The sequence below is a fragment of the Cyrtonyx montezumae genome, unplaced genomic scaffold, assembly GCF_038088225.1.
Source record: "Cyrtonyx montezumae isolate F1298 unplaced genomic scaffold, pur_monq_1.0 scaffold_12, whole genome shotgun sequence".
NCBI classification, from domain to species: domain Eukaryota; kingdom Metazoa; phylum Chordata; class Aves; order Galliformes; family Odontophoridae; genus Cyrtonyx; species Cyrtonyx montezumae.
In genome coordinates this window covers 5,972,712-5,987,528 of record NW_027071848.1, presented here as the reverse complement: position 1 = coordinate 5,987,528, position 14,817 = coordinate 5,972,712, and the positions used below count along the sequence as shown (strand labels likewise).

The window sequence follows — 14,817 nt, the reverse complement described above, 5'->3', positions numbered from 1 at the left end:
AGTCACAGAAGCTGTTGCACTGGCTCTGGCATAGGGCTCCTGAATTAATTTTCACTTCAAAGTGAAACTAAAAAATTGCTCTTCTCAAAGCACAAGTCCAATTTTCTATTACTATATATATATATATATACACATTAAATTTATATAATATATATGTAATGTATATAATATACACTATATATATATATATATATATATATATATATATATATAGGAACCAAATATCTATGAGAAGCCCAGTTCCACGCAGAGAGCATTGAGATGCTTTCCCACTGTGAATTTCATTTCATCCTTGAGGAAATGATGTAGTATACTTTCCCTAGTTTCCCATTCCCTGTGCTGTTTGTGCACCTTTGTACATGTACAAGTTTTCCATGGAAAGATTGTTCAGAAGATGTGAACCCTAATGTGTAATGCAAAGGAATTTAATAGAAAATTATTTCTTTATCCATTAAAACGTGTTCGTTATCCCCACAGTATTGCTCAAATCAAACATACATAACTTATCAAATGTCCAGCAAAACAGGGAAATTCACTAAGAATAATTTAAGAAGTAGTGTTTAATCAGTAATGATCATGACAAGATCTCCACTGGTGTATTTGTATAAGTATCTTGAAGTAAATATATGGCTTTTTGTTTCCATCAAATCTCCCTTGCGTTCAGGCAGCTATAGTTTCCCCAGTTGGAGAACACACTTACAGATTCAGTGTGCTGGGATGCACTTCTTCCAAAAGTTCAGAATGTAACACTTTTTTAAGTGGCCTTGATAGTTTAGCACATTTTCTCTCATTTTTGTTGAGGCATTGCTTTCTGTATGGTTTTATGAAACCTCCCAGTCTTGTTAAATGATGAGATGATAGCATGTGTGTAATGGAGAACACATGAAGAATTAATGTGTTTTGTGAACTGTTGAGGCTGTTCAGCCTGGAGAAGAGAAGGCTCCAAGGAGACCTGAGAGCAGAGGTACCTAATGAGGGGCTGTAAGAAAGAAGGGGACAGACTATTTAGCAGGATATGTTGTTGTGACAGGTCAAGGGAAATGTCTTCGAACTGGAAGAGGGTAGATTTAGATTGGATTTAAGAAAGAATTTTACAATAAAGGTAGTGAGGCACTGGAACAGGTTGCCTGGGGAGGTGGAGAATATCCCATCCATGGAGACATTCAAGTTCAGGCTGGATGGGGCTCTGAGAGCCCTGATCAAACTATAAGAGTCCCTGTTTATTGCAGGTTGGACTAGATGGCATTTAAGTGTTTGTTCCTGTTCAATTGACGCAATATTCATCACAAGACCTACAACTTTTTCAGTACTGTAATTAAACCTGTTCTCAGCTTTATAGCAAGCTTTGGGGTATCAGTTTTGAATGTTTATAACCCTTTCAAAGAGTTCAGTATCTGGAACACTGAAGAGAACTGTTAGACTTAATCAGGAATGAAAATTTCTTGATTGAAAATGAAGTTTTCAGAAATTTTATTACTTTGAGATATATTATGAAATGTTTTTTTCCTCAAACTTCCATGCTCTAAGGCCAAACTTGGTATAACCTCACAACTTTTATATTAGGAAAAGTGAAAAAAATATTTAATTTTGATCCAGACTAACCTAATTGAGAATAACTTTAAGAAAAGTAATAACTCTAAACAAACATTATTTTTTTGTGAAACAGTCATGTTGTACTTTAAATGGCCTCAGGATCTGGTGGAATTTCTTTGTGACTGACCCCTATTTTTCCAGACTGACTTCTGAGGCTGTAATAAGTCTTTCATGAGATACCACATTTTTGGCATCTAGCTGAAATCCTACAGCATCTCATGGAAATGACTTGATGCTAATCCACCACAGGAAATGCTTGCCCTATGAGCATGGCACATGAGGAAGCACAGAGCATCTGATTTACAACTCCCAGGAAGCACTGCTGCAAGAGAGTTTAAAAATCCAGGCACAATCTGCGTAGTTTGCAAAATTTCCCACCAGACTCAGTCACAGCTGGGAGGAAAATGAAAATTGGTACTTATAACATAAGGAAACATGCATTCCAGTTGCTGGCTTCAAGATCTCAGTGATTCTTTTCTGATCTGACATGAAGTTTTCTTTCTTCCACTCTTGTCTCTTGGTTATTCAGATGATCTTTAAAGTGGAGACAGAGTCTTTCATGTTCATATACAGCCTGGAACCTAATACAAGCTCTGAATTTGAACAGCAAAGGAATGGAATCCTTAATGGAGTCACTGAATCACCAAGATTGGAAAAGACCTCTAGGATCATTCAGTCCAACTGCCTACCAGTATAAGTGGTATATGTGGGCAGGCTGAGTGCTTGGTGGTTCCAATGTACAAAGTCATAAGTTCATAAGTTCATAAGTTCATAAGGTTGGAAAGGACCTATAAGATCATCTAGTCCAACCATCCTCCTATCACTATCTCTACCCAACTACTAAATTAAGTCCTTAAGCACCTCATCTAAACGCTTCTTGAACAGCGCTAGGGATGGTGCCTCAACCACCTCCCTAGGCAGGCCATTCCAGTGCCTGACCACTCTTTCAGAAAAGAAATGCTTCCTGAGGTCTAATCTAAATCTTCCCTGGTGCAACTTGTGGCCATTCCCTCTCGTCCTGTCATTACTTATCAGGGAGAAGAGGCCTACCCCCTCCTCACCACAACCCCCCTTCAGGAAGTGGTAGAGTGCTATAAGGTCTCCTCTGAGCCTCCTCTTCTCCAGACTAAACAATCCCAGCTCCCTCAGCCGCTCCTCATAAGACTTGTGCTCCAGGCCCCTCACCAGTTTTGTTGCCCTTCTCTGAACACGCTCCAGGGCCTCAATGTCCTTCTTGTAGTGAGGGGCCCAAAACTGAACACAGTACTCGAGGTGCGGCCGCACCAGAGCTGAGTACAGGGGGATGATCACCTCCCTGCTCCTGCTGGCTACACTATTTCTAATACAGGCCAGGATGCTGTTGGCCTTCTTAGCCACCTGTGCACACTGCCGGCTCATGTTGAGCCGAGCATCAACCAACACCCCCAGGTCCTTTTCCTCTCTACATTCTTCAAGCCATTCTGCCCCAAGCCTATAGCATTGCATGGGGTTATTGTGGCCAAAGTGCAGGACCCGGCACTTGGTCTTATTGAACCTCATCCCATTTTGCTCAGCCCAGCTGTTCAGCCTATCCAAATCCCTCTGAAGGGCCTCCCTACCCTCAGGCAGTTTGACACATCCTCCCAGCTTTGTGTCATCTGCAAACTTACTGAGGGTACACTCAATTCCCTCATCTAGGTCATCAATAAAGATATTAAACAAGATGGGCCCCAAAACTGACCCTTGGGGGACACCACTCGTTACAGGACGCCAGCTGGACTTAACTCCATTAACCACTACCCTCTGGGCACGGCCTTCCAGCCAGTTCTCCACCCAGAGAAGAGTGAACCTGTCCACACCACGGGCTGCCAGTTTCCTTAGGAGAATACTGTGGGAGACCGTGTCAAAGGCCTTGCTGAAGTCCAGGTAGACTACATCAACAGCCTTTCCCTCATCTACCTGTCTGGTCACCCAGTCATAGAAGGAGATGAGGTTGGACAAGCACGACCTGCCCCTGGTGAACCCGTGCTGGCTGGGTCTGATCCCTTTATTGCCATGCACGTGTCGTGTGATCTCCCTCAATATCATCTGTTCCATAACTTTCCCTGATACCGAGGTCAGGCTGACAGGCCTGTAGTTCCCCGGGTCTTCCTTACGGCCTTTCTTGAAGATGGGAGTCACATCGGCAAGCCTCCAATCTTGTGGGACCTCTCCAGATAACCAGGAATGCTGATAGATGGCAGAAAGTGGCTCGGCAATCACCTCTGCTAGCTCCCTCAGCACCCTTGGGTGGATCCCATCTGGCCCCATGGACTTGTGGCAGTTCAGATGGAGGAGAAGATCTCTGACCGTCTCTGCTTGAATCACAGGGGGTGCATTATGCACCCCGTCCCGGACTTCCAGGTCAGGGCAAGTACCATGTGGACAACTGTCCTGTCTATTAAAGACAGATGTGAAGAAGGCATTGAGAACCTCAGCCTTTTCCTTATCATCTGTGATTATATTGCCTGCCTCGTTGAGTAAAGGAGGGAAATTTTCCTTAGTTTTTCTCCTGCTGTTAATATATTTGTAAAAGGGTTTCCTGTTCTCCTTTACAGCAGTAGCCAGCCTAATTTCAAGCTGGGCTTTAGCATTTCTAATTTTCTGCCTGCAGATCTTGGCCAGTTCTCTGTAGTCACCCCAAGTAGCCTGACCCATCTTCCAGAGGACATAGACTCTCTTTTTCTCTCGGAGTCTCAACAAAAGATCCCGGTTCATCCACACTGGTCTTTTGCTCCTCCGGCTTGACTTACAGGACTCCGGGACTGCCTGCTCCTGTGCCTTTAAGATTTCCATCTTGAAGAGCATCCAGGCTTCCTGGACCCCTTTACCCTTCAGGAGCAAGTCCCAAGGGACCCTTGCAACAAGTGTCCTGAACAGGTCAAAGTCTGCCCTCCGGAAGTCCAAGGTAATAGTTTTGCTAGTCACCCTCTTGACGGCACCCAGAATAGCAAACTCCACCATTTCATGGTCACTCTGGCCAAGACAATCTCCAACCTTCACATCCCCTACTAGTCCTTCCCTGTTAGTGAAAAGTAGGTCAAGCAAGGCATCTCCCCTGGTAGGCTCTTGCACCAGCTGAGTCAGGAAGCAATCATCCACACATTCTAGAAATCTCAAGGACTGCTTCCTCTGCGCAGTATTGTATTTCCAGCATATATCAGGGAAGTTGAAGTCCCCCATGAGAACGAGTGCTGGCCATCGTGCAACATCTACGAGTTGTTTATAGAACATCTCATCTATTTCTTCATCCTGACTAGGTGGTCTGTAACAGACCCCCACCACGATGTCACTCCTAAGGACTATCCCCCTGATCCTTATCCATAGACACTCTACTTTGTCATTTCCAACCACTAGTTCTTCAACATCAAAACACTCTTTGATATAAGTCATAATAGCAGAAGACAGAGACAGCTCAAATCCCATTGCACGATTCTCACTATGAATGCTCATAGGTTCATAGGTTCATTAAGTTGGAAAGGACCTATAAGATCATCTAGTCCAACCATCCTCCTATCACTATCCCTACCCAACTACTAAATCAAATCCTTTAGCACCTCATCTAAACGCTTCTTGAATAGCACTAGTGTTGGTGCCTCAACCACCTCCCTAGGCAGGCCATTCCAGTGCCTGACCACTCTTTCAGAGAAAAAATGTTTCCTCAAATCTAATCTACATCTTCCCCTGCGCAACTTGTGGCCATTCCCTCTCGTCCTGTCATTATTTATCAGGGAGAAGAGGCCCACCCCCTCCTCACCACAACCCCCCTTCAGGAAGTGGTAGAGTGCAATAAGGTCTCCTCTGAGCCTCCTCTTCTCCAGACTAAACAATCCCAGCTCCCTCAGCCGCTCCTCGTAAGACTTGTGCTCCAGACCCCTCACCAGTTTTGTTGCCCTTCTCTGAACACGCTCCAGGGCCTCAATGTCCTTCTTGTAGTGAGGGGCCCAAAATTGAACACAGTACTCGAAGTGTGGCTGCAACTACTCCACATGCATTTCCACTGTCGTCTTATATACTGGTATCTATCCTGGAAAAGAAATATTTTTCTTTATAAGGTTTTCTACTTGCATGCTAACAGAAGACCAGTTCCTTGCAAAAACTTTACTTACTAATACGTTCACTCAGTCTTAGTGTGTATTAACTGTGTTTCTGTGGAACAGTACTCAGAAGTTAGGACAGTATTTTTGAGATGTCAGAGTTCCTGACCCTACATCTTTCTGATTTAAATTATACAAGAAGCAGATTTAGAAAGTCAGATGGAGGAGTACATGGGACCAGACAGACAGTACTGGTCAGTCCGATAGTAAGCAGTATTTGTACACCTACTGTTTAAGCACTGTGGCTTTCCTACAGGCCTGGTAATAAAGAAATTTTCTGCAGTGAGATAAAATAAATAGGAATATCTATCTACGAGTATTTATTACAAGCTTATAGCACAGAAGAATAGCTTGAAAGAAAATATCAAGAATTTGAGTTGAGTTGAGTTTGTTGACATTTAATTCAAAAAATACAGATGTACGTTTGATTCACCTGTGATCTTATGATGGTAAATGTACATTCATCCTCTGTTTTGTCGTTCACTCTCATGAGTCACCAGAAGAAATTCTTTCATGACAGGAAAAGTTTTACTTCTCAGTGTAATTCAGAAGTTGTTGCTATTCAGATTTCATTATGAAAAAAAAATCTGTTGTTATTAGTTTTTTGTTTTGCTAACATTCAAAAAATTACACAGAAGAATATATCCCAAACATTTATTTTTAGATTTTTTCGAAGTAAGTCCCAGAGCAACTGACCACATTAAGTCAACTGAAGAGAATCAGAAGACAATGTCTAATTTATATATCCTTTGCTGTAGATATTTTGGACCGATTCCCACAGGAATTAAGATAATTAACAGCCTTTTGTTTTCAACAGAGAAGATTGCTGAATAAAAGTAAGGGTTCTTAGCAAATTTTGTTGATCTTTGCTTGAAAAATGAATGTATAAATTGAAGTTTGTTGGTTTTTTTTAAGATGGATACACTGATCTTTGTGCAGATATGTTATGTGCTCTTTAAAATATTTGCTGTTTCCAAAGAAAGAAAAACTACTGCTAATTTAAGAATATTCACAAACATTTCTGTTTGCATGTAGGAAACTATGGTGAAAGTGGAATGGAAGCGTTCAAAGATATGGCAGCCAAGGAAGGCATCTGCATTGCACACTCCTACAAAATCTATAGCAATGCTGGTGAGCAGAGCTTTGACAAGTTACTGCGGAAGCTTCGGAGCCACCTGCCCAAGGCAAGAGTGGTTGCCTGTTTCTGTGAAGGCATGACTGTGAGAGGGCTTTTAATGGCTATGAGGCGTCTGGGACTTGCTGGAGAATTTTTGCTTCTGGGCAGGTGAGTAACGCTACACAATTATAGCCCATCTCATCAGAGAAGGGCGAAATGAAAGACAGTCCAGTGATGCATATGTAAAGCTCATACTCATGGTCTGTCCTAGACACGTGATAATTTAAATACAGAAAGTAGTGTCAGCTGTGTTGTATTGGCACATATTGTACAAAGAAACACTTTATTGTCATAACATGCCATGCAAACACAATTCTAATTCTAAGTCCAGTTCTAGTAAGACCATTATGAGAGGGAAAGCAGACACACAATCATTTGGTTTGCATCATTCCTTTTATTTACAGCACTTTAAAATGTATAACGTACCTATATACAACTTGAATCTAAGCCTCAATCAGGTAGTGTTAAGAATTGCTGATTCTGGATCAATGTGAAATAGGTCTCTCCAAAAAGTAGAGGTTAATATCTATCACCTTTTCTTCCTTTGCTTCAGCCAGTGTACTGATTTGTGCCTACTGTGCTAAGGGCAACAGACAGATGAAACTTCTTACGTATGGCTCATTGGTATCCGTGGTTCTTTCTCTGATGTCTGCAGGGAGGAAGGAAATCTCTCAAATACGTTCACCCAGCAGGAAAAGTCCATGTAATAGGCAGAGAAGTAAAAGATATTAATGTCCACCTACTGGGACCTTACCACAGAATTACCACATATTCTGAATCAATAATTGGACCCCAAATGAGATAAGAAAAAATGGTATTTTGACCACAAAATGAAGCATACCAGGAGCTAGCAATGTGCCCAGCTGCTCTTCAGGTGCATTATTAGAAGGATGACCTGATGCTGTCTGAAGTATGAACAGGACAGGAACAGGAATGCATAAAACAGTATCTGTGAAATGAGTTATCCTGATGATATCCATAGGGTAGCATGTAAAGAGGGCAGCTTTCCTCAACAGACTTGAAAGCTGAGGTGCTAAGATTACTACCTCTATATTTTCTCCTTGGCACCATCTTTGGACTGTAGATTTTTTTGTCAAATTGAGATTCATTGCTTACTTATTTCTTTGTCTTATGGCTACTGTGGCTGCTTTCCCTTTCAAATGCACTTTTTCTGAAGTCTCTTCCATGAATTATCTTGTTCCCTTTCTTCGCCTTCTGCCCTGACATCCAAAGCAATAACTGTCCTTAGGGTGTGATTCACCTAAGTATATTTTTATGTCTACAGTTTAGGCACATCCACGTGGACTAATCACATCTGTAGTTAATGAAGAAAAATAGAACCCTCTTAATTCCATTATTTGTAACATGGACATTTAAAGCAGCTCTGAGGAATCAGAGCTGTACAAAAAAAGGCTTGTACAAAGACTGTCTTGAAGACTAACATAGATGGAAACGCCTACTAGCTAGTAGCTTAACAATGAGCAAATGTCACCTCCTCCACCTTTAAGTGCAAATGGTGTCACATTATATTTGCTGTCTTTTTTACCATGAACACAAGAAGTTATCATTTTAATGCAATATCACTCATACTTAGAAGCATGTAAGCACTTCAAAAGTTATGGTGGCCCTTAGCTTCTGCAAACTTAATTCTATATAGGATTTGCATTACTAACAGTGCTAAAATTAGCCCTCAGAGATGTCTTTATGAGTAAGAACTTCAAGAACTGACAACTGTGAATAGGACTGAAGCAATACATCTTACCTCTTAAAAAAAAAAAAAAAAAAAAAATCACAAACAAAAGAAAAAGTCTAGAGAGAACTGGCTTTATTTTCCACAGTGAAAAAAATCTGTTTCTAGACACAATGGGAGCTATCATGCTTAATTATAAGAAATTTGTTATTCAGTATACAACTCTCATTCAGTAAACTGAAAATAATAGTTTATCTCAAAGATTAAGTTGCTTAAAGTTAAATCAAAAAAATTTTAATTGTACTTGAACAATTTATATGTATCTGCGCCAGTGAATTTTTTTTTATTTTTTGGGGAAAAATGTGGAAGTGTTTATAAAGAAAGAAAATCAAGGTGTAGGGATTTTTTTCTATCCTATCTATTTACAGATAATCCAAAGTAATAGTTGAGAAGTGGCTACTCAGACATAGGTTAAACTTTCCCCAACCAGTAATTGCTGCGGGACAGACATTAACCAATTGCATTTAACCATATCCAACCATTGCATCCCATTCTGTGGATGCCTCAGGCAGCTGGGTTCAGCATTCTCTCTACGTATGATTCTGCCCTTTGGAAATCCCCAGGACATGTGGGCCTCACATCTCATTTCACCAGTGATATTACAACTAGGTATCAGCCAGAAACAAAGCATGCAGTTTTGTCTACTGAGGATGTTTGTTTTAATTTGAGCCTCTCTTAGGAGAGCAGAATGTTTTATTTGCCTGTAGTGCACCAAGACTGAAGTGTAGAGTATAAGATGTGGAATTATTTTTTTTGTTCCATAAAAATGTTTATTCTCATAAAAATGTTCCCCTTCCACCAATTGATGATCTCTAGGTTTCTCAGGAGAGGAAGGAAGGAAGGAAGGAATGAAGAAGGGAAGGAAGGAAGGAGGGAAGGAGGGAGGGAAGGAGGGAAGGAAGGAGAGAAGGAGGGAGGGAAGGAGGGAAGGAAGGAACTCGGAAGGAAGGAAGGAACTCGGAAGGAAGGAAGGAATTCGGAAGGAAGGAAGGAATTTGGAAGGAATTGAAGGAAGGAAGGAAGGAAGGAAGGAAGGAAGGAAGGAAGGAAGGAAGGAAGGAAGGAAGGAAGGAAGGAAGGAAGGAAGGAAGGAAGGAAGGAAGGAAGGAAGGAAGGAAGGAAGGAAGGAAGGAAGGAAGGAAGGAAGGAAGGAAGGAAGGAAGGAAGGAAGGAAGGAAGGAAGGAAGGAAGGAAGGAAGGAAGGAAGGAAGGAAGGAAGGAAGGAAGGAAGGAAGGAAGGAAGGATGATGATTCTATGATTCTATTATGTGAGACAACATTATTAGTGACAACATTATTGTTGTCCACTGATAATCTGACTTCCTTTAGGAATTTAAAGCTCCATTTTCTAGAATCCCAATATGATGTGTGCTCTTGATTTCAGTTCCTAGGCTTTGTTGGCTCTGTGGAGAAAATCCTATGGTACCAAACTGGGATGGATGTGGCACAAGGATTAATCTAGATTTTATAATAAGAATATACTTGGGACTTTTTAATGTACTGTTTGAATAGGGAAGTAATTTAGCAGAAGTTTGAAATGAACAGACAGCTCAGAATATTCAAAGGAGGAAATTCTACATCTGAAGTAGAAGAAGGCTCATGTAGCTAATGTCTCTTGTGAAACTGCAATGGAATATAGAGAAAGATTTGTACTTCTACATTGGTGCTCTGATCCTGGATCCTGGGCTGCCAAATTCAGCTGGGAAGGTTAGAAAAGGACATCCCAACTAGAAGAGAGAATTCCTGCTGCTGAAATGCAGGGGGTTCAAAAGAAAGGCCTCATCTACCAGCAGATACTTGTTACCCCACAAATGCATGTTGCTTCCCCTTCTTCTGTGTAAAGTTAATTGATGTTATTTAAAGATGTGCAGCTTAACACTGGTTAAGCTCCTGTGGAAATGGATTGGAGGAAATTGCTATTGATTCTCAGGTTCGGAGACCTTGCAGAAAAAAAAAAAACAACAAAGTATAAGGTTAGTGGTAGAGATAAAGATAAGGAGGGACTATAATATGGGGAGGAACATTAGTTCCAGGAAGTCCTGAAAGTCATTCGACTTATAGGAAACTCAACACTATGTGAAGAAAATTTAGTTAGCAACCAAAAAGTTCTGGTATTACTGAACAAAAATTAAAGCAAGATAGATGATCTGAAGGAAATGAGCTCTTCTCAATAATTCAGAAAGAGATCTTCTGTGAGACTTGCAGAAGTGTCCATTGAGTGAAGAAAGATCTCACTGCAGAGGATGTGGTAATTTGACTCCTGAAAGTGCTCTGAGTGGTGTGGGTGAATGCTGAAGTTAACATGCCTTTTTCTGTGTTTGTACAAATCCAAACTTGAGAAATCGAGAAGATATTGTAAAACAAATGAAGAAAGAAAATTGAGCAGACCTTAAATATGCTCTAAATTTATTTTTGTCTATTTCTACTACCTCAGGGAAAAATAAATCTGCCAAAACTCTTTCATCTAGAATAGCTCTAACAGTGTCTTTGGCAAGAATGTGGAAGCCAACGTAGTATAACTATGCAGATCTCTTCCATGGGGATAAAATAAGCAGATAAAAAAATGTTTTCAGTGTACAATCATGCAACCTCTTAGTAGGGCTCTTTGAGATGCCTATTTTTTATTTAGTCCATGGTGGATAGGAGCCTGAATGCTGTTGTCTCTGATACCACCGTCTGCTGCCCACTCATTTATTTGAGTTCTCCAGGCATCAGATTGTAGCCCAAGGAATAAGCATATTATAGTTATTAATTAAATGCACTGTAATTAGCAACATTAATTCAGAACCTTCATTGCCACCCAAATTAAAACAAATGTTTTCTAGTGCTGCGAAAAAGACTGAGAAAGTGAAAAGCTGTTTTGCCTTCTATATCCAGTGTCTTTAGTCAGTGCTAATGCAGACTAGAGAATGACTAGTTAGGAAAGGAAGCTCTGTGGACTCTTTACTCCTTGTAGCTCAGTGGCCCTCAAACTGAGAAATAGCAGCTTCCAGCTATGTCCTGCAGCAGATGGAAGCACTAGTGTTGTTGTTCAAATGTATTTGTGTAATAACTGAAAGAATCTTTTACTTTCTCTAATATGAACAACAGAAGACTAAAGTAAGAACTCCATAAGTTAGGGCTTGAGGGTTGTAGGGAGTGCAATTCTTTGCACTGAAAACAAATTAGTCTACCTTATTTTTCTTATTTTCTTCTCATTCTAAACCCTTTTTTTGCTGTTATTGTTGTATCTGACTAGTTCCAATTAAACAATGCATCTTACAGTTCAATTTCACAGTTGCAAATACAGACATAAGCAAGCTCTAATTTGTATGGGGGCAAGCTCCAAGAATAATTGGAATAATGTCTTCAATTTTCCCAAGCAGAAATGCTGTATATTCCCCAAGATGATTTGTTTGCACATGTGTTCTGATGCATACGTGATGTTGTCAGGAAATAATGAATTTCCTAGTGAGTACATAGGCAAGTGAGCCACCTTCAACTTCTGTCAAGAAGAGGTGTGTATGTCTCTAACAGAAAATGTAGGTCCTATACATCTAAGAGTCTAACATCAGAAAATAAACATAGCTGTATGAGATAAGATAAAAGTCCACCAAACCAGTGTATTGTTCTGGAAATGGCTAATCGCAAATGACTGGCAAATAGTGACAACAAGCCAGGATGGAGCAGTTCTTCCAGTGCATTTGTAAATCTTTGACAAATCTACAGGTCAAGAATCTCCTAAATCAAAGGCAATATATCAGTAAAGGACACCCCTGTGCTGTGAGTATAACAGAAGTTCAGATATAAATTCTAGTCCTAACACTCTCTGTCTTTGTGGGTTTTTTATTTTTTATTTTTACTTTTTAAATATGTCATTGCATTTCCATGTCTTTGGATTTCCTCTGTGACTTTGTCTTTTATGAATGCTTGAGACAGTGAGCATCTCAGGATAGAGCCTCTATTTTACTACACGCCCATGTTGCCTTTCATACTCCAGTGACCCAAGTTCTTTTAGTAATTCATGTGTGCCATAAAGAGATACTACTTCAGTGTGACTCAATAGGCAGTCTTCATCAATAAGAAATAAAAATCATTGGTTGGCACTGGTAATGCATGTGTCCTTCTCATGACATAATCAATCACATACAGGTATTAAATAATTTACTTTTGGAATAATCTGATCTTTTTTATCTAAGACTGATGTTAACAATCTAGAAATGGTAATTTTTACAGCCAGAACTCTTGTACAGAGTTGTGTCACAGAAAATGGCATTGGCTGGGATCTCAGCATGTCATTCTGCAGTGCAGGTCCATTCTACCTAATTCATGATTGTTCAATTTCTGGATGAATCTAATTGCAATCTTACAAAGACAAAAATCCCATAGATCCTTCAAGAAACTTTTTCCTGTTCTTAATTACTTCTTAAATTTTTACTAATCTTTAAGTTATTATTTTCATGTAAACATGGAATCATGGAATCATTAAGGTTGGAAAGGCCACTAAGATTATCTAGTCCAACCATCAACTCATGCCTGTGACCACTCAAGATCATGTCACTTCAGGGGTGACAACTCTACCACTTCCCTGGGCAGTCTGTTCTTACACCTCACTGCTCTTTCTGAGAAGAAATAGAGAAAATTTTTAATTATAATTTTTTTAAATCCGATTACTTCTTATCCATGTACACAAAGGTAGCAGTTACTTCCCTGCATCTCTGAGACTACTATTTATATGTATATATAAAGACTTACACTTAATCTGCTTTGAAAAATTTCCTTATGAAAGGAAAATACATTTCACAGTATGGGATTAGACTTCTACTCTCCCAGTAGAAATCAGAGACAGGGGAAAACAGAGATAAAGGGGAGGCAAAGAACCCTGAAGCACTTTATTCCTATTGGCAAAAGAATAAATTAATAAGGTGTCTTCCTAATTCTAAAAAAATGATGGTGAGATGATCTCAAAGACAGTTTTGCATTGACAATAGACCTTTAGATGCAGTCTTGTGTAAAATCTAATCAGCGACATTGTTGGGAGATTGTACCCATTTGTGGATGCACTTCTCTTCATGAATGCATGTTTCTGGTTTAAAACTTGATTTTAAAGCTCTGCTCTATCCAAATAGATTACAACTCAGAAAAGGGAAAATCTAAGGGTGGCTCACTGACAATTGTTCTCTTCTAATATGTCTTCTAAGAATGATAGGAAATGTTCACTGAGCTTTCTGAAGTGAGCCCATTTTGAGGATGAAAGAGCCTCTTTCAAGTGTAAGAAAAGAAACTAAAAATAATCTTGGAACAATAGAAACTTTTTCTGTTTAAGCCTGAGAAAAGATTAGAAGCTTTCTTCTCAAAAATAGGAAATCAAGGGATGAAAGTAAATTTAGAGCTTAAATTCCAGAGCAGTTATTCTAACATTTGGTGGAGGTTATATGATAATAACAACCATTTAAAGCATTAAATCAAAAACTGAAACTGTGTTCCAGGACATATTCCTAGAAAGATTTAAAGATATTCTGAACAGTATGAAAGCCATTACTGTCCTTGAGATATTCTGATCTTTAGAACAGCTATGGATTTTGAATAATGAGGTTAAATGAGCCTAAGTGATCTTCGTTAAATGCTCGGTACATGCTTGTTCGTATATAAAAGACTGTGTTTGTTGAGAGGCACTGATTAAGGGTTCAAACTTTATTTGCTTTGTAATCTCTCATTCTGTAGGTATAGCTGTTGCTTTTTCTTAGGGATGCTTTTTGTTTTGTTTTGATTTGGTTTGTTTGTTTTTCTTTTTTTTCCTTCTGTTTATTTTTTCCTGATTTATCTGCATCATCTGAGAATCTGTACCCAGGAACAGCTGCTCATTGCATACACACAGACCACAATCCAGTATCCTAATGTGTTTGTGAGAGGGGAAAACCCAGTGGTAGGTAGCTCCATGTTATCATCTCCTCTTGATCTATTCCAAATCACATGGACCAGGATCATTCTCTTCTCCCAGCAAATCTACATTCATTTCTATTCAAGTCTTAATTTCTGCGTTCCTCATAAATTCTTTGTGTAGATAAACAGAAAAAGAGTGCGTGGCACATAAAGGAAAAGAACTCACCAGAAGGGTATTCATTCAGTTGTTTCATCTTCATTGTTATTGTTATATATATTATAAATTTCAGTTACAAGGGTAAAGCAGGAACCACGAAGGC

The 14,817-nt window shown here is 39.7% G+C and overlaps 1 protein-coding gene across 3 annotated transcripts in view; it reads left to right on the top strand.

The window, feature by feature from the left end:
* The window catches only part of GRM5 (glutamate metabotropic receptor 5), a 226,811-nt gene that overhangs the window by 93,318 nt on the left and 118,676 nt on the right, over window positions 1–14,817 (top strand). For all 3 annotated transcript variants that reach the window (XM_065729973.1, XM_065729972.1, XM_065729971.1), the window contains exon 2: window positions 6,744–6,993. In XM_065729973.1, coding sequence (XP_065586045.1) covers window positions 6,744–6,993 — 250 coding nt within the window. The remainder of the gene's footprint in view (window positions 1–6,743; window positions 6,994–14,817) is intronic.